This window comes from Stegodyphus dumicola, chromosome 7 (assembly GCF_044657685.1).
Source record: "Stegodyphus dumicola isolate Sdum_Otavi_A_Nest chromosome 7, ASM4465768v1".
Classification (NCBI taxonomy): domain Eukaryota; kingdom Metazoa; phylum Arthropoda; class Arachnida; order Araneae; family Eresidae; genus Stegodyphus; species Stegodyphus dumicola.
The window spans coordinates 117,568,851-117,594,658 of record NC_140774.1 but is presented as its reverse complement, the minus strand read 5'-3'; the positions used below and the strand labels follow the sequence as shown (position 1 = coordinate 117,594,658).

Genomic DNA, 25,808 nt, shown 5'->3' with positions numbered 1-25,808 from the left:
TTTGAAAAGGAAAATAATATAAACTGGACTCCAAATCATTGTAATCTTAATTTTTTTCAGATTCTTATCATAATAATAGTAATTAATTTGTGGGAAATGTGTTTGTTGTTTCACGAGCTGCCATTTTGAGACCATTGTCCCCCATGTCCACCTATTGCATTTGTGTCAGTTCCAGATTTTAGTGTTCTGAAACATTCCAGTTTTATTTGTTTTTAAGTTAAAAGTCATTAGAGCTGATTGTTTTGCTTTAGAGCGAATTATAATGACGAGGAATTGGATTTAAATCATATCAAAGACGGAGTACATTGAGATGAAATACTACATTTATTAAGGAATTATAAGCCAAATAAAATAAAAACATCTGCCCTGAAGATAAGGATAGTGCTAACAGATCAACTTCCAATTCATTGCATGCCACGGCGTTAAAGATAAACAAACGTTAAAGTTTAGATAAACAAAGGATATGCCTTTATCCATTTTTTGCAGCAATTCCACTTTTTGTTTAATGGACTTCGAAACATACTTTCGCTTTGTAGATTCTTTACATATTAGTAAATATATATCAGAAATTCTATTTAACATAATCGAAAGTTCAAGCTTACTTTTATAAAATTGCTCTAACAATAAAATAATAAGCCGAATCCAATTCGAAGATTAAGGAACAACGCAATCTGCAACATTAACTGAATTAGATAATTTTAGCTTACCTTATACCGTCCGTTATACGTTAAGCAACATTTGTAAATGTATTTTGCGAACGCGCACACACATATTCGCAGCCGTAAAGGTCTTACGCGCATACGTCAATGCAACGCATGCGCAGAAAGTTTGTAGCATTGAGGTCCGGATTATAGATCATTCCGGATTATGGGTATCCGAATTAACGACTTTTGACTGTAGTTCTATCAATTAAGCAAAATTTTTTATGAATTTCTCAAACTAAAACTTATAATAAGTCGAATAAATATATTGAATTTTAAATAGTTATTGAAAAATCCAAATAAGTCCCGATTTCCTGATAGTATTCTGGCAACCTTTTTCTATGATCTAATTCTATATTGAAAAAAAAAAACTCTTTTACAAAAAATTTTTTGTATTTTTCAACTCTAAAATATATGCAGATTTGAAATATGTAATAAAAAATAGGCAATTTTTGGACCTATTTTGATAAAAAAAAAAGTATGCAGTGAGAGGGTTAAACATTTCTTTCAATTTGAGTTGTTTAAGTTGCTTCCACAAAAAATTAAAAAGTTCCTTTTTCTTTTTTCTTATGTCAAATACAGTTGTCTTCCCAATGCCATACTCCTCGCATAATTTTGAGACGGATTGTAGATCCTTTGGCAGCTTCAGAATTGGAAACTCTTTCTGACATAATCGAAAGTTTAAGCTTAGTTTTTATGAAATTGCCGTAATAATAAGAGTCTGCAAAAAATAATAAGCTGGATCAAATTAAAGATTAGGGAGCAGTGCAGTCTGCTACATTAACTGAAATGTTTTAGAATTAGTAAAGCTAATTTTAGCCTAGCGTCTGTTATACATTATTGGCTGTGTATCACAAGATTGGTGATGAAAGCCAAGTTGTTTCTCTAAATTTTGTCTTGCTCCTATTGCATACTGAATTAAGCCTGCATTGTGTTAGTTATTTACTATACTTATATTTATTTCTTGCATATGCTTAAAACTGATCTGAGTCCTGAATAAATAAACTCCCACATATACTTAAGGCTTTATCTAGGGCCGGCTCTAGATACCGCCTGGTGCAGTCTCTATGGGTCCTAAATTCTGCTGCAAAACACCTTCCTAAGTTCTAAATTTTCACCACATCTAAACTTTGGATTCCAGTGCTTTCCCTAAATCATTAAAAACTTCTCATCTCTTAATTTTGCCACATGGTGCTTCCCTAAATTCCATAAATTTCGTCTTCCCTAAATTCTGCTGTCCGGTGCCAACATATTCTGCCGCCGCTTCTGGGTTTATAGTGAATAACATATCAGTTATTCTTAATTAAAATAACACTAAATGTAATCTTTTGGCCTATGAGTTTCATTAACAAAATCTACTTTTAGCATATGAAAAGAAATTTTTATTAAATTTTTCCTCGTCAACGCTTCTTAGAGCATTTAAAAATCTATAATCATCGCCAAGCGTAATGTTAGCATAGACTCCAACTGCAACGGATTTTCCGTATATTCTATGGAAATTCATGATAAACTATGAGCTACGAAAAGTATGGAAAAAACTATGGATTTTACAGAAACAGAGTAGAAGAAGCCGTACGCAAAACATAACCAACCAATTCATCGGATGATTGGCTGAATACTCGTGTCATCATACATCGCATGTTGAGTGTGTTGCTGGTTTTGAAGAATAGCCAATCGTAGATCAGTAACTCCAACTGTTAATGACTGGTTAATAGTCTCTCCCCCCCCCCCCCGCAACATCTGGTCAAAGAATTTTGATCTGGTCTCCCAGGTTCGTTGCTGCTGCGTGTTTTGCTTGCCTTCGGCTCCATTGCTTGTATTACGGCGAGAGTTTAGCGTGTGTCTTGTGAACTGGGATTCAGGTGGAAGTTTTTTTTTAATAATGCTACCTCGAATGAAAAAGCCAAAATTATCAAAGCAGAAATTTAAAGATTCATATTCTTCGGAATTTCCATGCATTAAAGCATCCGTAATTTCTGTGAATCACACACACTGCAGTGTATGCAACAAAGACTTCTCAGTTGCACATGATGGAAAAGATGACTGTAAATGGCATGTTTTTTCTCAAAAATATATAGAACTTGGCTCTGTAAAATCTAAAGAAATAACGAATTTCTTAATAAAAGGTGACGAAACAGGTCCTATAGACGCCAAATGCTATTTTGTTCGATTTTTAATTGAACACAATCTACTGCTTTCTGTTTCGGATCATTCCAAAGAGCTTTTCAAAGCAATGTTTCCGGATTCTGCCATAGCAAAAAAATTTAGCTGCAGTCATACCAAAACTGCCGCTATTGTGAAAGCGTTTGCAGAAAGTACTGTTGCCAATATTATAAAATCAGTGTGCAATACATCGTTTTCTCTAAGTACTGATGGAAGTAATGATAACAATGATAACAAACTGTATCCATTGATAATAACATATTACAGTAAAGGAAATTAGTGGTAATTACGTCATTGATTTCTATTTTAGAGTGCACGAATAATACCGGAGAAGGTATTTTCGATTGTATAAATGAAAATTTTAAAAGTACTGGTTTAGAATGGAAAACTTGCTTATCATTTTCTTCAGGCAATGCTAGTAATATGATTGGAAAGTTTAAAGGTGTAGCATCGTTTATCAAAATGCATCAACCAAGTATAATCATCTGAGATTGTCCATGCCACCTCTTGCATATAACTGAAAAAAAGGCTACTGAAAAATTAATTGGCTCAGAAATCGAAAGGTTGTTAATAGATATATATTTTTATTTGGAGAAAAGTTTGAAATGGAAGCATAGCTTCAAAGTTGCTCAAGAAATTTTGGGACAGAATGCAAAATCTCATAAAATTTTGAAATATTGCAGTACAAGATGGTTGTCTCTTTTAGAATCTATAACAAGGATTTTGGAACAGTGGGATGCTGTGATAAATTTTTTTGGAGATCAACCAGATAACAGGGAGAATGAAGGAAAGAGATTGCAGAACATTGAAAAAAATTAATAATCACTTATCACCAAATTATACTTGTTATTTTTGAAAAATACTTTGTTTATAACAGTAAATATTAATTTGCAACAACAAGCTCTTTATATGCATAAATTGAGAAGAGAACTTTTGAACTTTTAATGAATTTATTTGTTCATAAAACCATCAGTAATTTCTAAAGAAAATGAAGTAAGTATAGTAAACAAAAAGAAAATAAAAATTTAGTGATTAGTGCGGAAACAAGACTATATTTAAAAAATGCCAAGTTGAATGAAAGTGAAGTAAAGTCATTTTTCAATTCTGTACAAGCTTTTTTTGTAACTGCATGTTCATATATAATAGATAAATTTTCACTAAGTGATCCATTTCTAAAACATGCTGAAGTTGCTGACATCAACTTGAGGACTGAAGTTTCATTTTCATCTGTTCTTTACTTGATGAATACTTTTCCATCCATTATTGATGAAAAATATCTTAATCAAGCGGAAATTGAATTTTCCATGTATCAAGTAGATGATTTGAAAGAAATTGTAGATTTGTGTATTGATATAGCATTGGGAGAAATTGCCAAATTAAAAAATATGAATGGGTGTATTAAATACAAAGTATTGCCTACTGTAATGCTTGCTTTCTTAATAATACCTCATTCAAATGCAACTCGCGAAGGAATTTTTTCTATTGTTAAAAAAAATTCAGACGAAATTTCAACCAAATTTAGGTCCTAAAACTGTTGAAGCAGTTTTGCTTGAAAAAATAAGTATGCAGGCAAATGAAAAACTGTGTTTTAAAAAAACATTCTCAAAATCAGAACTTAAGTTTGCTAAGCATGCTACATATAAATCTTTGCATTCATAAATTATAAGTATTTTTTTAATACTAATATGTATTACTCTTGGTTATTTAAATTTTATTATCCTGCGGAAATCAAATCCACAATAAAAATACATGATTTATGGATTCTGATTTTTTCTGATTAGTAATGATTTAAAATACTTGCTTTTTTCATATAATAGTAGATTTAGTGATATACATGTTTGAGGAATTAAATGAAAATTTCTAATTAAATGTGCATATAATTTACAAGTACATATAATTTTAATTATTCAGTTTTATATGTATATGGACTTTAAATGTAACAAAATTGATTGCAATTAATTATTAATTAAAAATTAATTAATGGTTAATTAATTATTAATTAAAAATTAATTAAAAATTAATTAATGGTTAATTACAACATACGTTATGCGCGCATTTTTAAAGTTGTGAAATGTCGTTCATGCATTGACTACTCACAAGTTCTGCTGCAGGTTGGAGTCTGTGTGTTAGCATAAAAGGTTGCCTTACTCTTGTTATTTATTCAATTCCTAATATAAAAAAAAATTTAGACATCGCTGCATGAACCACTTCAAATGTGGTTTCTAAGCCAAATAAACAATCATTGAATGAAATTACCAAACATATTTTTATTAAGGAAAATTAACAAATGGCAAGCTATTTTGAACATGATATGTAAATTTCAATAATGAATAAATGAATGAACGGCAAGCAATCAAACATAATACAAAATAAAGCAGAAACAACAAAAAACACAGATTCAAGGATAACATTGCCTATCATGAAGTTAGACTTTAATCACTTTCAAAACCATAAAAATCCTTTTCACGATCATCATCATCGAAAACGAGAATATCGTCATCACTACTGTTTCCACAATCGCTAGTATCACATTCTTCGAATAATGCGCCGTTTTCTGTTCCGTCAAGAGCATTACGGATTCCGCACTTCTTAAAGGACTTAACAATTACTTCAGCCTTTGCGTCCTCTCAAGATCTTTTTACCCACTCGCACACTTGCTAAATAGAGGGTCGCTTCATTCTACCTGAGGGTGTAATGTGGCTCTCCTATCCACTTGTTCCATCGTTCTCGCACCTTTTCCTTAAATGGCTTATTCACTGATACATCTAAAGGCTGCAATTGGCTAGTCAGTCCACCAGAAATGACAGTTATCTGGGTTTTTAATTCTCTTGCTTTATTCTTTATGGTTTCAGTTCTATGGGTGCTAAACTGATCCAAAACCAAAAGAGAGGGTTTTCTTAAGAGTCCACCAGGTCGCTTCGCCCATATGTTCTGTAACCACAGTTTCATTCCAGCTTCGTCCATCCAACCTTTCGGATGAACACGAACAATTACACCCATTGGAAGTTTTTCTTTTGAATGAGTTTTTCTTTTGAATATGAAAAACGGTACTTTTGTGCCATCAGCACAACATGTTAAAACTACCGTATATCGAAGCCTTGCCTTTTCAGGAACCTGTAGCACCAGCCCTCAGACCCTGAAAAGTTCTGATTCCCATGTTTTTCTGCAAATCCTTTGGCCTCATTGATTATCATTTTGGTTGAAACACTTATCCCAGATTTCTTCTTATCTATCACCCACATTTTTACGGCATTTTCAAGTTCAGACCAAGATGGAGCTGGGCATCGAAGGTTATGTTTTTGTTTCTAGCAGTCTTCAATTGATCTTCCTGCATTCGCCAAGTATGTATAATTTTTTCGGTAGGTGGTGGACCGAAATGCCTTGCTGCTGCTCTGTTTCTATGCACTTTGGCATAGTTTAACACTTTTAGTTCATACTGGATTGTATAGCTTAATCTCTTGTTTCCTGTAGTCATATTTTACAGGGTATTTTTTTTAAAACAAATAGTTTTAAACACCGATACTGACACGTTTATACAGAGTAGCACCAATACCAATACGTGTGTCTGCTGAGTCAAAGAAAGTCTATGCAAAGAAGGAAAGGCTCCATAGACGTAAGTGACCGTTGAACCTGTTCGAACTTCGACATCAGCTTCGAGCTTTGGTGCTGTTTGGCGACAGCTATTTCATGCATGCGAAAAATAATTATGGCAGATGTAGAAAAAGTTATTTGTGTCTAGACCTTTATCCGGGCCAAAAATAGCATTCAGTATTGAAAGTTAACTTGTGTCCTTCCCATATAAGACGCAGGTAACTTTTTTGAGACCAAATTTAGGAAAAAAAGTGTGTCTTATATGCTGTCAAATATGGTAACTTCATTCAAAGATATTTTTCCAGGTAAAAAAACACCAATTGAGATATTAGAAAATTATAGTAAAAAAAATTATCTCATTCCTTGTTTTCCAAATTTTGCTCTAGCAATAAGAATTATTTTAACCTTACCTGTTTCTGTGGCTTCAGGTGAAAGAAGTTTCAGTAAATTAAAAATTTATTGAGAAATAATATGACACAAGAAAGGCTTTCAGATTTGATCATCATCATTGTTGAATCTGTAATCTTTAAAAAAAATGATTTCACCAAAATTATTGGCAAATTTGCTTTTCAGAAAGCCAGAAAAGTTATTTTATAGTTTATTTTAAGTAGTCTTTGTAGAAGGACTGATTTATATACTTTTTGTTTCATGAGATTAATGCCTTAGTACTTTTTTATTAGATTATATTTAAGTATATACTGTTGTTGTGCATTTCTAGTTATAAAATGTCTATTTTTATTTCAAAAATAATATTTTTTGTTCATTTATTATTTTGTTAAAATATTTTTTGCTATTGTAACCTATTAGCTGGCCAAAAAATAAAGTTTTGCACTTTATTTTTATTTGCATTTTTATTAATGTTTAACCTTTTTACTCCTATAGAGGTAGATGAGTTTATAACATCAACATTAAGTATTAGTCAAAATATGGAAAAGTTTGTAGAGAGGCAGTACATTAGGTTTTTGCATGCGGGTGGCCGATACCCTAGGATCGGCCCTGCTTGTGGTAGCCTAGATCTTGTATAGCAAAAATCAAATGACTGAGAAAACTAGTGATAGCTCCGAAATTGTGAAGCGGTGGTTTTCGCTAATCTTTTCATTGAACTTCTCTACCAGTTCATCATTAACACTGCTCGCCATTTTTAAACACATTAGCATGGCCATTTTTAAACATGATGCAACATTGTCTAACTCAGGCTTCTTTCATTACGTCATTCCCCTTACACCGAACAAAATACCTGATAAACTACAACTGGTCTCAGTTTTTATGCGAACAAACATTTAATCATTGATTGCACTTCACAACTGGCAGGATTTTCTATTGCCACACACATTTTAAACATTCGAAGTGAACAAAGCAGAGCTAATACATACTGCCAGTGTTTGAAACCAGATGCGTAAAGATTCAATAGGCACTCGCACCAAGAAGAGATTCTAGCATCATAGCGATGAAGCATAAGTTACTTTCTGAATAGCTCTTGTGGAATGAATCTTCTGTTGGACATCAATTAAGTAATTAAAAAAAGGATAAAAAAAACTGCATTATTGCTTTCTTTGCATTACAACCTCAAAATTCTACATAAAAGGAATTTCCTGCCTCACAGAATTGAACTGCTCTCATCCAAAGCAGTGAAGTTTAACATTCCAAATAAAAAGAATGATGTACACTTTATAACTGTTATATCAACTTGAAATTTCAGTTATTCCCATTTATTCCCCCCAATAGAATCTTGAATGTTATATTTATTGAAACTTTTCAAAGAAAATATAAAATGTGTGTGTGTGATTATGGCAAAGCCTCAAGGGCTGTCTGCATAAGGGGAGGGATGCCTTCATGGAGGACTTTCTAAAGGAAACTGGCTCATATACTCGTTGCACATAGGGAAAACAACGAAAATGCCCATGCAGCCAGCCCGTTTTCGGGGTTCGAACCTCGGACCGAACTACCAGTGTTTAGCGACTTTACCACTCGACCGCTCTTGGGCCAAAAAAATATATGAAGTGAAGTAGTTGGTTATAGATATCAGCTTAAGCATAATCTCTTATCAAACTGTAAGAGAAACTCACCAATGTGAAATTAAAAATATCGGGGGGGGGGAACATAGTTTGTATAAGATTTTGTATAAAACTCTTATCAATTTTGAAATCAATCAGGCATAGGTCCGTCTTCTTCAGGATCAAAAGAAAAAAAAAAAGGCTTCCTTTTTTTTGGGGGGGGGAGCTTCTGTATAAAAGGAGCCTATGTCTGACCAGCCTAAAAATCAATGGAGTTTTGTTCAAAATCTTACATTGTACCTTCATATTAAATATCATCTCAGTTATTATGCTATGCAATATTGAGATTTTAATGCTTTAATATTGGTTCATGATTTAATTTTAACTCGTAAAAGGTTGATTAACTAGTGCTATAAATGATGATTGAATTCATTAAAAAAAATAATGCAAAATGTACTTTAAAAGTTTTGTAGTGAAAATTGTTGCATCTCAATTTAATGAAGTCAGGAATATTAAAGTGAAAGAAGCACATTTGTTTAAATTGAAATGGCCTTTTGATTTTAAGACATTACATTCATATCATTCTAAATTTGCTTTAAATACAAATTTTATTCTCTTCTTAATGATGTATTGAAATGTTTGTTTGTTGTCGGGCTGCATAATTTATTCATATTTTCATTTCTTCTCAGAGACAGTTCTTTATTTATCAGTTAAAACCAGGTACAGATTATACTTTTAGAATGTGGGCGACCAACAAACTCGGTCCTGGAGAACCAGTGTCTGTCCGTGCTTCAACTGCCAAACCCATTGAACCTCCAGGTAAGTATTTCTTTGAATATGTAAATTGATAAAAAACTTGTTTTCTATGTTTATGCTTGAAATAAAATTAATCTGTAATAATAATATTTATTTATTAACACTTTGAAAATGTGTGAACAACAAAACCTCATCCTATTACAATTAGCAATTAAATAATTTTTATTACAAATAAAGATCAAAAATACAAAAACATGTTTTTGCTTTCATGTGAAGCATTCCACGTAAATTGGAGATGTGAAGACTAAAATTTAAGGTTGCAGTTTTTCTTCTGACAATTATATATATGTGTAGTGTGCTGCAAGGCAGGGGAAAAAAAAAAAAAAAAAGATGATATTTTCTGAATATCCATACTTTCCCCACTGAAAAGTGACGTAGCGAACACATTGCCGACTTTTGATAGCATTCGGACTAATTTTTCACCAAAAAAACAAAAAGTCAACAACCATTTTCAAAATGGTAGAAGAATTCCATACCATAGCAGTCAATGCAACATACCTGAGTTGCCATATAAATATGTTTCTGTGGCATTGTGCTTTGCTAGATAACTATTTTGGCAACATACTGCTTTTCCATGACTTTTTGGGGGGATGGGGATAATTTGAAAGTACCAAAATGAATTTTTACAGTGTAATTTTTTATTTTTAGATGCTAACAGTGACTATAATTTCTTCTAAATTATATTCAGCTTGATTCATTTATGCATATATTATATACATATATATATGACATAAAAGAACAATTTTGGAAGCGTTGATGGAAGAACAGTAAGATGTAGATGCATAGAAATGCTGATGACATAGATAATTGATGCTTAGAGCATTCTTCCATTTTGAAGAAGAAGCAGTCAAGCCAGATTAAGTTCCATATTTATTTAAATTCACGTATGTGGCTACAATTCACTTGGCACTCCAATCGTGCCTATTTCAAGAATAATTTTGATACCATAAGGATAGAAGCGAACATAGATGATTGCAGCAGCGTCTTAACAGGATGAAAGCTTATGTTACATCAGTGCCTCCAAAATTGCCCTGTCATTACATTTTTCAGCCAGTTCTTATGAAGAAATCTACACAGGTTTTGTTATTCTGTGTTCACAGTGGATCATGGGAAAAGTCCTGTTTCACCGAAAATTTTAATTCAAGTTTTAGGTTCATTCATAATCAAATAATTCATGTCGTGTCATTAAACCCCGGTTTTATTACATATATATATATAGAAAGAGATTATTATTATTGCAGTTGTTTGGTTATATTGTACTACATTTCATAACTTTGTAATTTCTTCAACTTTTGGTTGAACATTTTTAGTTATTGCATATATATTTTTCTTATTATTGGAAAAATATATTTAATGGTTTAATATTATTTTAATGCTTATAATGAAAGCTGTTTAAGAATGTAAAATTATTTTTGTACCAAGTATCCAATAAAAATCTCATATAGCCATACATCATATAAATTTTAAAAAATTAGCTTTTTTTTAAAGAATGTTTTTATCTTTGAATTTAGAGTTTTATAGTAGGTAATTATTCTATATATTAAATAAAGTCAAAGGTTTAAATATTATATATAAATCATAAAAAAATTTTGTAGAGTATTATATTAATTTGTTTATATTAAATGGAAGCTTACTAAACTTTATAAACTTTTAATCATGCTTCTTAAATTAGTAATAAAATTTATTATATACGATTCAGTCCCAACTTGAGGATTTGCTTGAGATTGTTAACCAAATTTATTAAATTACATTGCTTACTGATAAGATACTGAAATAGATTTAGAAATATGCATCGAAACAAAAAACATATGTATTTAGCTCAGAATTAAAATTTAAGAATTAAAATCTGTATTTATCTAAAGTTGTTTTGCATGCGTTATATGAATAATGGATTTTTAAAAAATTTATGTTATGTAATAAATTATTATTTAGAAAAGTATATTTTTGAAGTATTTACTGATAATAATTGATGTCTCTTCATTCCATAAATTTTGCATAGAACTCATTGCATCTAGAACATTGGCTTTAAAAGCTTTAGTTTTCTGCATTTCATGTTGAAAGCAACTGAACAATTGAATGCAACTTTAAGTGACAGAATCTTATAACTAGAGACTATAATTCATCTACTCATATTTTTTTTAAAGATTCCTGGAATAATAATTTATAAAATAATGATTTGCCATTCAATGAAAGGGTAATTTTGATTTGCATGTTTCTAGAATTGTTTTTTGTGTAAGGATGTTGAATGAAGATTTCTCCGGGAGGATTTATAAACTTGGGATAAACTATTTATTATATTGAAATATTTTGCATAAATTTTGTAGGGAAAAAGTCCATTAAATTAAGAAAACTGAATCAGAATTCTGCTAAACCTGGAATTTATTTTCATGTAAGTTGTAGAGTTATTAGTTTGTATTGAAGCAGCAGACATGAAAAATGTGCGATGCCTTCACTGGGACTTAAACCTTGAAGCTCTCGAGTACGAGCTAAATGTATTTCCAGTTATACAATGAAGGCATATGGAAAAGAGGAAAAGAATGCATTATAAAGTTTTTCATGCAGTATGCAGTATGTTTTGTGTTAAACAGAACATATAAAATATCTTCTGTAACTTAGAACTTTCTTTAATTACTTTTTTAACTATCTATAGCTTTTTTTACTTATTTTTATTTCTAGAAGTATTAGAGAAGATGCTGGAAGATGCTGAAGACTTTAGTTCCACAGCTTGGTTAGTTGCAATATGCATGGTGGCTGCAACTGTACTTACACTTTCATTCTTGAGTTGTGCACTCATTTATCGAGAACATCGGAATGGTGAGTAATACAAGTATTTTAATTCTTCTTGAAGCTTCTTTCTTGAAAAAACAGTAGCAACAAATAAAAAATTTGTATGGAAAAATATTTAACAGTTAATTTGAACTTATTATCATGGAAATGTAACATCTTTAAATTTTCTTAGAATAGGAAGAAAATATATAATTGAAGTATTGTTCTAAAGAGCAGCAAATTTTTTAAAAAGCTTTAAAATAAACTGCAACATATTACCTATTTTTTAATTTATAATTGCATAGAAGTATTTTAACTTTGATAATTAAAATTTAATTTATAACTGCGTCACTCTAAATTCTTAAAAGTTTCTGCTCTTTCATACAATTCAAAATTTTATGTTTCACATGTCATATGTGGCATTACATAAATATTGTTTTATGGGAATACCTTTAAAAAATATAAATTCTTATGCAGATCTTAAAAATTCTCTCTATTAATATAATATTATCTAATTAATTATTAATTATATTTATAAATTGCTCAGGTATTATTTTTATCATCTGTTTTTATTGGACATTATTTATTTAATATCAGTGTGTTCAGCACATTCATTTGGGTTATTGACAGAAGCTTGAATAATAAAACTTCTTGAATCTCTAATACATCAAAAGATGTAATTGTAAAATCAAACTAGTCTAAAGAGGCACTTGCACATCTAACCGATGCTTAAGAGCTACCAAATAATCTAAATCATTGGTGTCTAAAGTGCGGCCCACGAGCCATGTGCGGCTCAAAAGCCTTTAAAATGCAGCCCAAATGCAAATTATGAAAGTATTTACAACATTTATGGAGTATAAAAACATCTTAGTATGTCATGATATATTAACTATAAAGTGACATTCAACTGAAAGAAAAATTTGAAAATGTTTCTTTACTGAAGTTTTATAAAGATTACCTACCCTGCCATAAATATCCTAATTTTTACAATCATGCTTTATTAATGTTTTCAGCTTTTGGCAGTACCTATTGTGAACAATTATTTTCAAGAATGAAGCATACAAAAAACAAAAGTAGGACAAACATCTTGAAAATGCAATTAAGAATTGCCACCTCGTCTATTGAACCTGATATCAATTTGCTTGTTCAACAAAATCAAATTCATTCATCTTATTAATTTGAATTTTTTCCATCTTTATGAAATCCAAACTAAATGAAACGAAACTTTTACAAATTAATAATGAATATATACCTATACATATCTAATTCAAATTTTAAAAAATAATAAAAAGAAGTTAATTTAATGTAATAGAAAACATAGAGCTAATTTTTATTTCAATTTATTAAAAAATATTGTATGTGTGGCTCCACAATTTTTTTATGCAATGCAGCCCCGCAAATTTTTTCCTTTGCTATGTGACCCTCAAACGGTCATAGTTTAGACCCCATGATCTAAATAAATCACTAAGAGATCCATCAATAGTTAAATAATATTTAATTAATAACAAAAGAAATACTCTTAAAGGGTTTAACACTACTGCCTTGCAGGCTTGCATACATAGTCAAAGGGGAAAAAAATAAAGGTGCAGTCTCTTCAGTTCAGTTCTTTCACACTGTTTGAAAAGAAATCTTTGATCGTTTAACTTTAATCTGGTTGAATTGTGAGGTTGGTTTCTAACATCCCACAAAGGAACAGGTTCTGTAAACTGAATTTTAAGATTATAACATTTACATTCGATACAATTTTTTATAACAGTACAAACAGTTCTCCTACTTCTGATGATCCAGAATATTTCACATAAAATGCTTAACAGAATCTACTGTCCTGCGTGACAGTTCATCTCACGAAAAGGTTCAATTAATCTTTGAGTAAAAATAAATTTGTTAGGCAGTAATATAGGCAAGATAAAGGATGGAGAATCTATAAGTTTGGTTATTCATATATTAATTCTAATAAGTCCCTTTTCATCTTTAAATACATTACAGATAGGTGTATTATAAAGTACGAGGAAATTTTCAGTTTGGATTCTTTTAATTAGATTTTTTTCTACATGTTACTTCTTTGGTAATGAAAATTGTACAGATTTTTCTCACTTTACATTCAGTGTGCACATTATCTATAAAACATAATATCTAAGCTACAAGAAGAACAAGGGATTGCTATTTAGAAAATACCACCGCATAAAATGTATACGTATAGAAAAATTAATAATGCTCAGTGAAACTTTTCTTTTTCCCTCATATACTTTTCATAAAATATTTTATCAGGTGAGTATTTCTCAGAAGTTTCAAAGAGCCATGATGGGCCCTTTCACCACTCAGTTAACTTTTTGAGTGAACTGATGTAAATATTTTTTGTAGTAAACATTTTTACAACAAAATACCAAAGTAGAGAGTAGAATAATTTTTCTTACCTTGTATCCAGTGCAGTGTCAGCATGATCATAGCTATTTAAGAGGATTAATCAAAAAAGAGGTTGTAGACGGAAGTCGTGAGGTAACAAACATATTTATTTATACATAATAATAGATTGAGATTCATTAGTTTTCATAATACATGTCAAAAGAGAGTTATATAACTCTTTTTTTGAAGGAGTGAGAAAGGAAAGTAGAGCAGAAAGCGAGTCACACAATTAACTCCTATGCAGGGTGTCCAGATTACACTGTTTATTGCACTATTTCCAGTCCATCATCAATTTGCACACCAACACCCCTACTTGATGGGCAGCATTGCCATTTGTATCAATTCATGAACACAGGCTTGCCTAGCTGTTTGGTGAGCAGATCTGCAATCATGTCGGAGCTTCTGCAATAGTCTAGGCTCAGGATCCCTTTTTGGTAAAGTTCACGCAAGTAGTGGTATTTGACGTCTATATGTTTTGTTCGGGAGCTATTTTTCCCCGTTTATGAAAGTTTGATGCATGACTTGTTATCTTCATAGAGAGTAATCAGCAGGTTTAGTTTTAGTCCCAGATCTTTAAGTAAATTTAACAGTAACAAATTTTAAATTTTAATTTGCTTCTTGTGCTGTATTAGCTGCTGCAGTATATTCTGCTTCAGTTGAAGATAATGCAATGCAGTTTTGCCTTTTGCTGCACCACGGAGTGCAGTTATTTCCTAGTTTGAATAAGCATCCGCTAATGAAAGTTCTCTAGTTTTCCTGTCATTTCCACGACCTGAATCTGAAAATGCAGTTAGTATAGGTTCTTGAACTTTGTTAAAGACCAACTTCAAATCTTTAGTTGTATTTAAGTATCAATTGACTTTCCTGACAGCATTCCAATCTATTTTCCAAGGTTTTTCATTCTTTCTACCTAGTAGATTGACGGCGCTTGCTATATCTGGTCTGCTGATTGTTGCAATGTATAATAATGCCCCTACTACTTGTCTGTATTCTGTATTATCCTCTAGAAGATCATCTTCATTTTCTAGTTTGCAGTAGTTTGTTTCCATTGGTGTATATGTTGGTTTTTTATCTTGAAGTCCAAATTTTTTAACTATATCTTCGATTTTGTTCTTTTGGTTTATGGCAAAGGTTCCATATGTAGATCGTTCGATGATTATACCGAGGTAGTAAGTGACTTCTCCTAGGTCTTTGATTTCTAGTTCAGCTTTTAGTTGTTAGATTGTTTCCATAACAGCTTCTTCTCTTTTGCTTCCTATAAGTATATCATCTACATATAATATTATATATGTGAATTTTCCGTTGATGTTTTTGAAAAATAAGCATGGGTCTGCTTTACTTTGTTTAAATGATATGTTTAGAAGTATTTTTTCTAATTTTCAGATTCCAAGCACTAGCAGCATATTTTAGTCCATATATTGATTTCATCAGCTTGCAAACTTTATTTGCATTTCCAACTTTTCAGTATCCTTCAGGTTGAGTAATGTAATATTTTTTTTTTTTTTTTTTTTTTTTTTTTTTTTTTTTTTTTTTTGCAAATGGATCAGAGAGGGCTGACCATTTCTGAAGATTTGAAAATGCTACAAGAATATCCTATCCTCCAGATAGTGAATCTGACACGGATCCTGGTACATGTGCAAAACATGCAATATTGAGTTGTGCTTTTCTAAAGGTGGTGCCACTTTCTTCGAAAAGTACGACCATGAAAAAAATAGACTGAAGTGTAAATATCATATAGCCCAGTTACTTTTTTTTCTCATTTATATGCATATAACCAAGAAGAGCTTTTGGAGGGGTAGAGTAGCACCCCGTGATGCACCCTAGGTAATCCTAAATCTGCTACCGTATTCAGAATCTAGTGTTTTTTAATCATAGACAAAATCTTTTACTCTATTATATGCTTCCCAGCAATGCTCACTTCAGCACTGTTTTCGAAGCTCTATTTATTCAATGAGCCCGCTTCAGGCACACCCACAGGATTAAAATGGTAAGTAATTCTTTACAAATCCTCCTCTAGGCCTGATGACTGCCTACCATTTTTTTTTCTTTGATTGAAATTCCAACTTTAAAAGGCAGCATGCCAGAAAGGATTAAGGTTAAATTTGCATCTCTAGAGTGTGTAAATTTGTGTGCTTTTGCTTTGTTTGTCTAAAATTTTTATGCTTATTTTCATTTAACAGAAACTCCAGAAGAATCCTTACCCCGAATAATTGCTAATCCAGGGTTTGAAATTGATCTGGAGCAAAGTTACCTGTTGGATCATGCAGATTACAATGATAATACAGAGCGAACTGTGAGAATAAACAACAACACAGTGATTCAGCCGTCCAGGGTATAATCTTTAAGTCAACTCATGCTTGTCGTGCATCCTGTGTAGTTTTGAGAGCTTTAGCAAATGGAGTAATGTTGATCACCTTCTATGTATGATGTATTCTTGTATATTTATGGTTGCACGTATTTCTAGTTTCTTTTGCATTACTTGTTTACCCCCCTTTTTTTAAAGAAATCTTGTTACCCAAAAAGGAAAATATATTATTGTTTTACCTCACCTCATTTTTGTGCAAATGGGGTGCTATTAAAATAGTTTAAAAGCTCAAAAATGAAGTATATGCATTGTATGAGAGCAACATAATTTTTTTTATGGTTCTGATACGAGGTCTTTTTGTATGGCTGTATAAATGTATTACAGCATCTTACTTATGGACTTGTTTCTTATTCTGTAATATTGCAATAAATGTTCTTTTAGCAATAATCAACATTTTTTTATTACCTACCATATATTTAATGCTTTTATGGTATTTATGATCATGTATTAAATATGAAACTAGATCTTTGTTATCCATTCAGTTAAATGGATGGAATTTTCATAAGAATGTGTAGATATAATTGTAAATAACCTTCCAAAATTTAGAATAATCCTTTTGACTATATGTAGATATTTACTTCAGTGTTATTTGTGAACCTCAGTGTGATTCGTTTTTCATATTATCTAGATTAATAACTATGTGTTTTTTGTCATATTTTGCATGATAATTTTCATTTGAATAGAGAAGATCATAGTTGAATATATTGAAAGTGTGAAGAGAATCTGTAGTGATTTAAGTATGAGCAAAAATTATATATATATATATATATATATATATATATATATATGGTATGAACATATCTACAGCAGGAGCTTTTTTAACCAACACCTCATCTCCTTATTAAGCGAGGCATTTCAAAGTTTGAGTGATAAATCAGATTCAGTCATGATGAGGTATGTAATTTAATATTTTTTTTTTGGTATTACAGTCATTAAATGATTATTAGGTGGTAACACTCTTTCAACTGATGTGTAATTCATAGTAATGTTATTCTCAGTATTCAGAGCTTTTTTAAATAATGAATTTTTGATTAATAAAATAAGATATTGTGATTGTTAACATGTTTGTAGATTAATAGAACTCGTTATTTCATTAATTTTTTGCTTTATAATAAAATTTTAAGAAATAAATACCCTATCTCCTCGCATATTCCCCCCCATTTTTTAGCAATTTTATCATCTTAAAATCGGGGGGGGGGGATTGTACAATTAGTTTAATTTCTGAAGAACGAGTTTACAGTAATAGAAATTGTCATGAAATTTGAAACATTGTCATGAACTACTAGTAACTATCACAATACTATTTTTAAAAAATATAAATAACCTACATTCCAGTAATAATAAATAATAAATAAAAATAATAAATAACCTACATTCCAGTAATAATACTTATTAATATCAACATTGCAATATTGATGGGTATTGAACATTGCAGTATTCTGATGGGTATTGAACTGATGTCTAACAGTAATTGAGCTGGACACATTATGCTGTCTCAGTTACTCTGTAAAGCCCCAGGTGCACCTCATGTGAATGAGTCTTGAATTTTCAAATAGGACATTGGAGGCATGAACAATAAAGGGGGTGAACAAAAGAGCGGGGTTTCAAAATATGGAACATATCAGCAGTAGATAAAGCTGCAGTGAGCTGGGGAATGTAAACAATAGAAGTAAGGGGAAATTGTATGTTTGGAAAGTTTCTCAAGTATGAGAATACCTGTCATGTCCAAATAGCTTCATGAAGAATATACACAAAATATGTTTAAAATAATAAATGCAAGGGAAAGTAAAATGGATGAAATGCTAATACAAAAATGCAAAAGCAAATTGAATACCTTGAATAAAAATAAAAATTATCAATGGAATAAAATATCATTTGCCAGTACACTAGCCCTCACAGGTTAAAAACTATGTACAATAGAGGAAGGGGGAATTATTTGAGTATTTTTAAAATTTTCAGAGCCTAGCAGTAACTAGGGGAACAAATATGCGAGGAAGTATGGTAATTTCAAATTAAAGGATTGTTAGTTTGCCAAATTTGCTGAGCATCAAAGTCATATGCATAATAAGTCATATGCTACATGTAAATATTACTATGTTATATGCATAATAAGTTTTAAAAAGGTGAAGCTTCATAGGCAGTTATTGATGGATAGTGATTGATTTTACATAAAAGTGTATAAACCTTAACAGGATATACATTCATTTTACTCATTTACTTTTCCATGCTAGAATCTTGTAATTTGTGTTTGTTCTTGTAATTATTATGAGCAGATTATTGCATAAATAAAGCTGATATGCATTGTGTAAGAAGATACTAATACTGGCAATTTTCTGATGTATATTTGTGTGCAGTTGTCCATAATATTTGAGACTTCGATCTGATTGACAAATTTTATGTATGGGAAAAAATTTAATTTTTAGCAAAATTAATATCCTCTTTATATGTATTTTAATATAATTGAAACTGCATATGAAAGAGCTTGATACTTCAGGTCTGCATAAGTAATTTTGAAAGATCTGTTGAATAATGGTATAACTTGTAGTTAATTTATTTGTCTTGAGTAATACATTTGAAACATGAATTTCATAAAAATCAGAATTAAGTGGTAGTTACTATTAGGTAAGTACTTTCTCCCTAAAATTCAAATAATTAATGAAGTTTATAGTTTCTAGTGTTTTTTACGAAAGGTATTTCAAAAATACATTAATTTCAGTTTATTCAAAATTTAACTACTGAGTACAGTATAAAACCTTGGAATTATGAATTTATCTTTTTAAAACATTGAAAATTGTCCGAATTATTCCACCCAATGCATGAACAATCATTTGATAAATGTCTGAGAGGTAAATTTTAAATTAATACTTTACTTTATGAGTTCCTGCTTTTCAATGAATTAATTCATGAAAGACAGGTATCTTTGTAGCTATAAAAATATGTGCTTTAATTATTTCATATAATTGTATTTAATATTTTTTATGGATATGGTAATATAAACCAACTTATAATTACAAATTTATTTTTTGCATTTATTTTATTCATCTAATGTACTTGTGTTCTGTTTTATATATTTTCTATATTATACAATTTTAAAATTTTTAGAAGTTGAATTGCCTTTTCTTTCAAACTAATAAAAAATATTGATTTTCAAAATATTATAAAAAATTTTTGTGTATGTGAAACGAAAGGCAAATGTGAGTTTTATAAACATGTTATTGTTGTGAATATCAGTTGTGTGTGTGAAGATGTATTTGCATTTTTGTGTGTCTGAATTCTGGAATGTCTTCTTGCCAAATATTTAAATTGGGACCTACTTGTATATTGTTGAGATGCCAAATAATCCACCATTATTATCTTTTCTGTAAGTAATTTAATTTTTGAATAATCTAAAAATTTCTAATAAATTTGAAAAATGAAATAATGGAGTTTTATTTCTTAATGGACCATTGTTAGCTTCTCCAGGGATTTGAAAAATGTTATTTGTCAAGCTGATTTGTGCATTATTAAGGTGTCAGTCATCAGTTAAAACAATATTCTTGCGAAAAATTTATTTTCTTTACATAAATGAAGAATATTGTGATTGTAATGCAAGTATAAGGTTAGAGTCCAATACCCTTTCTTTGGCATTAAATCCAATAATAATAGTCATATCATTTTATTAAAATAATTGAAATAAGAAAACACTGTTTAAATATATCATTTCATTTATATTATTCTGTGATCTTTTAGGAGGATTCATGCTAACCTGCTAATTTATGATAATTTCACCCTAATAATAAAGTACATATCATTCTCATTTCATTGAAAATGGACATGATCTTTAGTTATCACATTTTGTTCTATTAGTTAACTATTTGTTATTATGAATAATAGTGTGATTAAATGTGTTTTTTTTTATTTTTATTTTTATTTTTTTTTTGGGGGGGGTCTCTGTGCTAAATTTGCATTTCTTTTGAATGTGATACTGCTTTTAAAACAAGGTTAAAAAAAGTGCAAAAAATGTCTACTCTACAACATTTTCCATTTGTGATTCTGAAACATCAGAAAAATCATTAGTGAGCATCATTTTTATGAAAATCATTATTGAGCATCATTTTTATAATCACAGATTTCCATTTGTGAGGAAATTAGATGAAAACAATGTAAAATGATTAAACATTTCCAGCTTTTCTGAAAATGATACTATTATATTCATTGATTTCTGTCTAATCAATATAAATTTATCCATCATTTAAGCTCCTTAAATATCTTATAATGTTACTAGATAACTCTGTGTAAATTTACTGTATATTCTGACGTATAGCGTACAGTTTTAATATAAAAAATAAGAACAAAATTTACAGATGCGTGTTATACGCTCTGTATAAAAATGATAGATTAAATATAAGGAAAAAAATAAGCATACAGAAATTCGATTTTTACATTTATCTAAGTGCTGTTTATTTAAAAGAAATGACATACCTTATGAACTTAAAATTTTTCATTTTCAGATGACATGAAAAGTTCGTCTTCCATTAGATTTTCATGCACATCATCAAATTCTTTTTCATCTTCACTACCATGATTACTCTGATCCATAAATAAATAATCTTCACCTGTTCCATCTTTCACCAACACAAAATATCCTTCCTGCAGCAGTATTTCCTTTTCTTTCGCAAACTGATTGACTTTGCATTTGAAACCAGCACTGCTGTTTCTTTTGGAGGAGCCATATTTACTACTAAAAGGAGCACTAGATCAATTGTATTTCAACTAAAGCAAATGTGATTTACTGAAGATATTCACTTCAAAATCATGGCTTCAAATGACTATAGAAACAGACCCGACTCTTAATTCCGTGAATTCGTTCAGTTCAGAAGGGTATTATTATTACTCAAAGTTCTGTCCCCATTTTCCCCAAACCCTAGAATAACATTCGTATGCACATTTGCATTAAATACAGCCCAACTCCTTTGCAGAATTATTTACTCCCTCAAACATTCCCCCCTACACAAGTATTGTTTCCCTTACCATTTGCCAAACACCTGGGAAACGTTTTTGAATGAATGACTTCAAAAGATAAGGGCATCGCACATGTATCTTTCAGGTTTCTTCATAAAGAGAAGGATGCACATTATATGGTGAGTATACCTAAACATTAATAAATGTTGTGTGAAATTATAGGTAATATATGATATATATATATTATAGGTAATATATGGCCAGAATATACGATAATTGTTAGTTAAAACTAAACTAAACTTAGTGGCGCAGCACCCCTAATGGGCCAAGGGCGGTAGTGCCCCAAATCTGCTTTCTTGACCCTGGGCCCCGAGGTGCATAAGCATATGCCCTGAACAAGTGGTCAGCTTGTCGCAGGACCTCCAGTGTTTAGTCCCCAAGCGAACTTGGTACTCATTTTATCAACCCAAGGGATGAACGGCTGAGTCGACCTTACCCAGCCCAGGGATTGTGGTGCTGCTGTACGATGCGCTAGCCACTGCGCCACCGGGCCTCAATTGTCAGTTAAGCTTCTTAAATATCTTGTAGTATGCAATCCTAACTCAGCGTATAAAATCTCAACATATAATTGAGAAGGGTGAAAGACATATGATCTTAAAATAGTTGTAGATATGTATTTGACCATAGATGTAGAGTTCAGTAAGTTAAAATCTTATTAAATACTGTATGTTGTTTAAGAATTTGTATTTTTTAAGAAATTGTGAATATATTTGTTTATGAATATGTAATGTAACCTCAGCTCACATTCTTGATTTCTTTTATTTTATCTCCATCCATGTAATTAATCTCTGCCCTGCCCCTCTGACCCCTGTTTTAAGTTAGTCCTGTTTAATTTTGAAACTTTCACTATGGGTTAAGCCCTAATATATCTCCGTTGTTATTTAATGTGCATAAAATTTAAGCCAGAAGATAAGTATGGCAAAAGCCATAAACAGTAAATGTATGCTGTGCAGAATATCTTAACATGAAGCTTCAAATTTAAGGGTGGCTAGAAAGCTGCTTTCTATAAGGAAAGGAATTTTTAATAACTGTAACTGAGAAGGATTGAAATGCCAAGAAATGGTTGGAACAGTCTTGTTGAAGAGCAAATTTTCAAATCATTTCATTATTAAGTGGTGACTGACACTGAAATTGGATTAGAACTTACGAAATCATAAATCTGAATGTATAAAACTAGAGCTTGTTCACAGAAAGTGCAGAAGGTGTATATATTTTGTGATTGTAAATGTATTTATACCTTGTAAAGCTGTTTTACATTATTGTATGCATAAAAAGTCATATTGTATGCATAGGTGTAAATCTTTTATGTTAAACTGTATATCATTTCTGGAAAAAAAAAAAAAAAAAGAAAAGATTGCTGTGTTTTAGAAATCAATTTAAATTTTATGAAATTTATAAGGTGCTAAAAAGTTTTTTCACTGAAAAATTAAAAAGATAAGAATGAGGAAAATGTACTTTTGCAAAAGAGGTTTGAAAATTTCTGAACTGGTGCTTTTAAAGTGATGTATGATTTACAAAGTTAATAATAATAATAGCATTACATCATAAAAAATCATTTTGGAAATAAGGAAGCTGTGTACAAAGCATTTTTTAAGTCTTTGAAAAAGTAGGATTCCAACTAAAAACGGTAAAGATAATTCAGTATTTTACTTTCATTATGAAATATATTTTAGCATTTTATATCAAAAGTGATAACAAGTATGCCATGTTTTTGAGCCTTGTTATTCAGTATTGCAGTTATTTTGTGTATTTGTTTTATTTTTATATTTACTCATTGTTACTTATTTGTTTTTAAGGGATTTTCAGATATTTGCATTAAATGTGAAAAAAATGTATAAATGCTTGTGTGTAGTTATGAGCTATTGATTTTTTATTATCCTGGTAAAACTTATACCTTATTAAATGAAATAATTATAAATGTGATAGCTCATTAGTAGAATACTAACTGTTGTGAATTATCTCGCTTGTCTGACAGTAACATCAGAATGAGCCCACGAAAATCATCGTGGCAAGGAGTGCAAGATTACACCTGTCATTGGCAAGAGCCTTGAGCACCATACAGGTGACAGTACGACTCAGCTCAGTTCTGCCTCCAGTTCTGATGGGAAGCACGGGGGGGGGGGCAGGTCCAAGGGTCTCCCACCTCTCTTTCCCTTCCACTCACCTCTCAAGAGGACTTTTGGCTTGCCACATATTTAGAGTGCTCCTATGCCACACAGACATTATACATTTACAAACATCCATGCCTTCTTCTGGATTCAAACCTAGGCCTTTAATTACGGCATCAGCATTGTTAACCATAATTCTGGTTGGGCGGTTGACAAAACCTTCTTTAAGATTATGGAAACTTACCATATGTAGACCGGCGGGAATAAATTCATAGTTATTCCAAACAATATGATTATTAATTTTGAATTGAAACAACAAAAATCAGTGTTATATTTCATTTTTGTTGTTTGAATTCTAAATTAGTACTTGTTCGGCATGTTGAAATAAAACTTAAATTATTTTATTTGATCATTGTCTTGCAGTAAAGAATAATTTTGAAATATGTTCTTGCCAGTGATATATTTTAAAATTGCTTGACTTTTTCTAAAATAATATCCATGAATGACTGATTTAGTTCAATTCTTTTTACTTTTGAATTCCAGTTTTAAAGTTCCCCATTCTTCCTTTCCCCAGAGCAATAGCATTAAAAAAAATCATCCCAGTTGTACAGCTTTATTTCTGAATATTATACCACAACAACTTATACAACTATCACTTCTATAATTATAAATGATCTACAGTAAACAAGAACTGGTTTGTTTTTAACTAAATGCATTTTCAATATTTATTTAGAGGATGTTTAATTACACACAAGACACATATTTGTTATTACCATGAAGTAACTGTTGTAGTGTTTCTAGATGTTAAACTACTTAAATAGAAATCATTATGATACTTAAGCTACTTCATTTTTATTTATGAAATTTTTTATATGTATTTATATATATATTTTTTTACCATCTGAAAAATCCAAAGTTGTCTTCAATTAATTAGTCTTAACTGTTACTATTAAGTACTATTAAAAATAATTTTTCTGTCTGCTGTAATTCATTTTATTATGTGCAATATATGGAAGATAAACTGCTTTTTAATAAAAACAAAGTGTTTTGGAATTACAATGTATCTGTATAACTAGCTCATAATTTTAATTGTTTTGTTGTCAAGAAAAGGTGCTCCTTAATTTCTTTTTAATTTTATTATATATTTTACTATGAACTGATTTTTAATGTAAATCTTGCTCAACCGTAATAAAATGTTATAATTGTTTCTTATAAATAGTGTATGATTATTTTACTTGTGTAAATCAGGTAAATATTTTTTCTACAGGCTGGAAATTAAATTATTAGTTTCATTGGTTAAATAGGGATAGATGAGATTTTACTTTAAAAGTTACATTTTGCTTTTATAAACTAATATCTAACCTGCTTTAATTAATGCTAAAGAAGAAATGTTTTGGCTGATAGTAATTTTATTATTCTTTGCATTTATTTTCTTTTAAAAAATTTAATTTTTTCAAATGCCGAAACTAAGAAATACCAATCTGCACAAAATCCTCATAAATCTTTATAAATTACTCATCTTCTCATCTTTTTTCTCTGTTTATGGTACTAATTCTCATGCATTCTATGAGTTCAGAAAAATATCAGAAATCATGACATTATCGAGAAGCTGTATTGCCAATTATCTACAAAGATTTATACTTATAAATAGATATAATTAGTTAATAACATAATCAGTGTTATAGAATGTAAGTAACTAATTGAGGTATTAATGTACAAAAATTATTTATAGATTTTTTAATACATCTTCCATACCAAACAGATTTAGAAAATTTTATGATGTCACCTTTCATTAGCAAAAAATTTTACATCGATTCCTCAATTCATGAATTTAATTCATTCCAGAAGAGTGTTCATAAACCAAAACCATTTTCCAACAGGAATTAATGTAAATGAAATG

The 25,808-nt window shown here is 30.4% G+C and overlaps 1 protein-coding gene across 1 annotated transcript in view; it reads left to right on the top strand.

Annotated features, from left to right (window-relative positions):
* Nucleotides 1–25,124, top strand: part of LOC118202804 (neural cell adhesion molecule L1) — a 46,403-nt gene extending 21,279 nt beyond the window's left edge. Inside the window, exons 4-6 of the mRNA XM_035375006.2 lie at nucleotides 9,139–9,268; nucleotides 11,942–12,079; nucleotides 16,615–25,124. Of these exons, the coding sequence (XP_035230897.1) occupies nucleotides 9,139–9,268; nucleotides 11,942–12,079; nucleotides 16,615–16,772 (426 nt within the window). The 3' untranslated portion in view covers nucleotides 16,773–25,124. The remainder of the gene's footprint in view (nucleotides 1–9,138; nucleotides 9,269–11,941; nucleotides 12,080–16,614) is intronic.
* The last annotated feature ends 684 nt before the right edge of the window (nucleotides 25,125–25,808 follow it).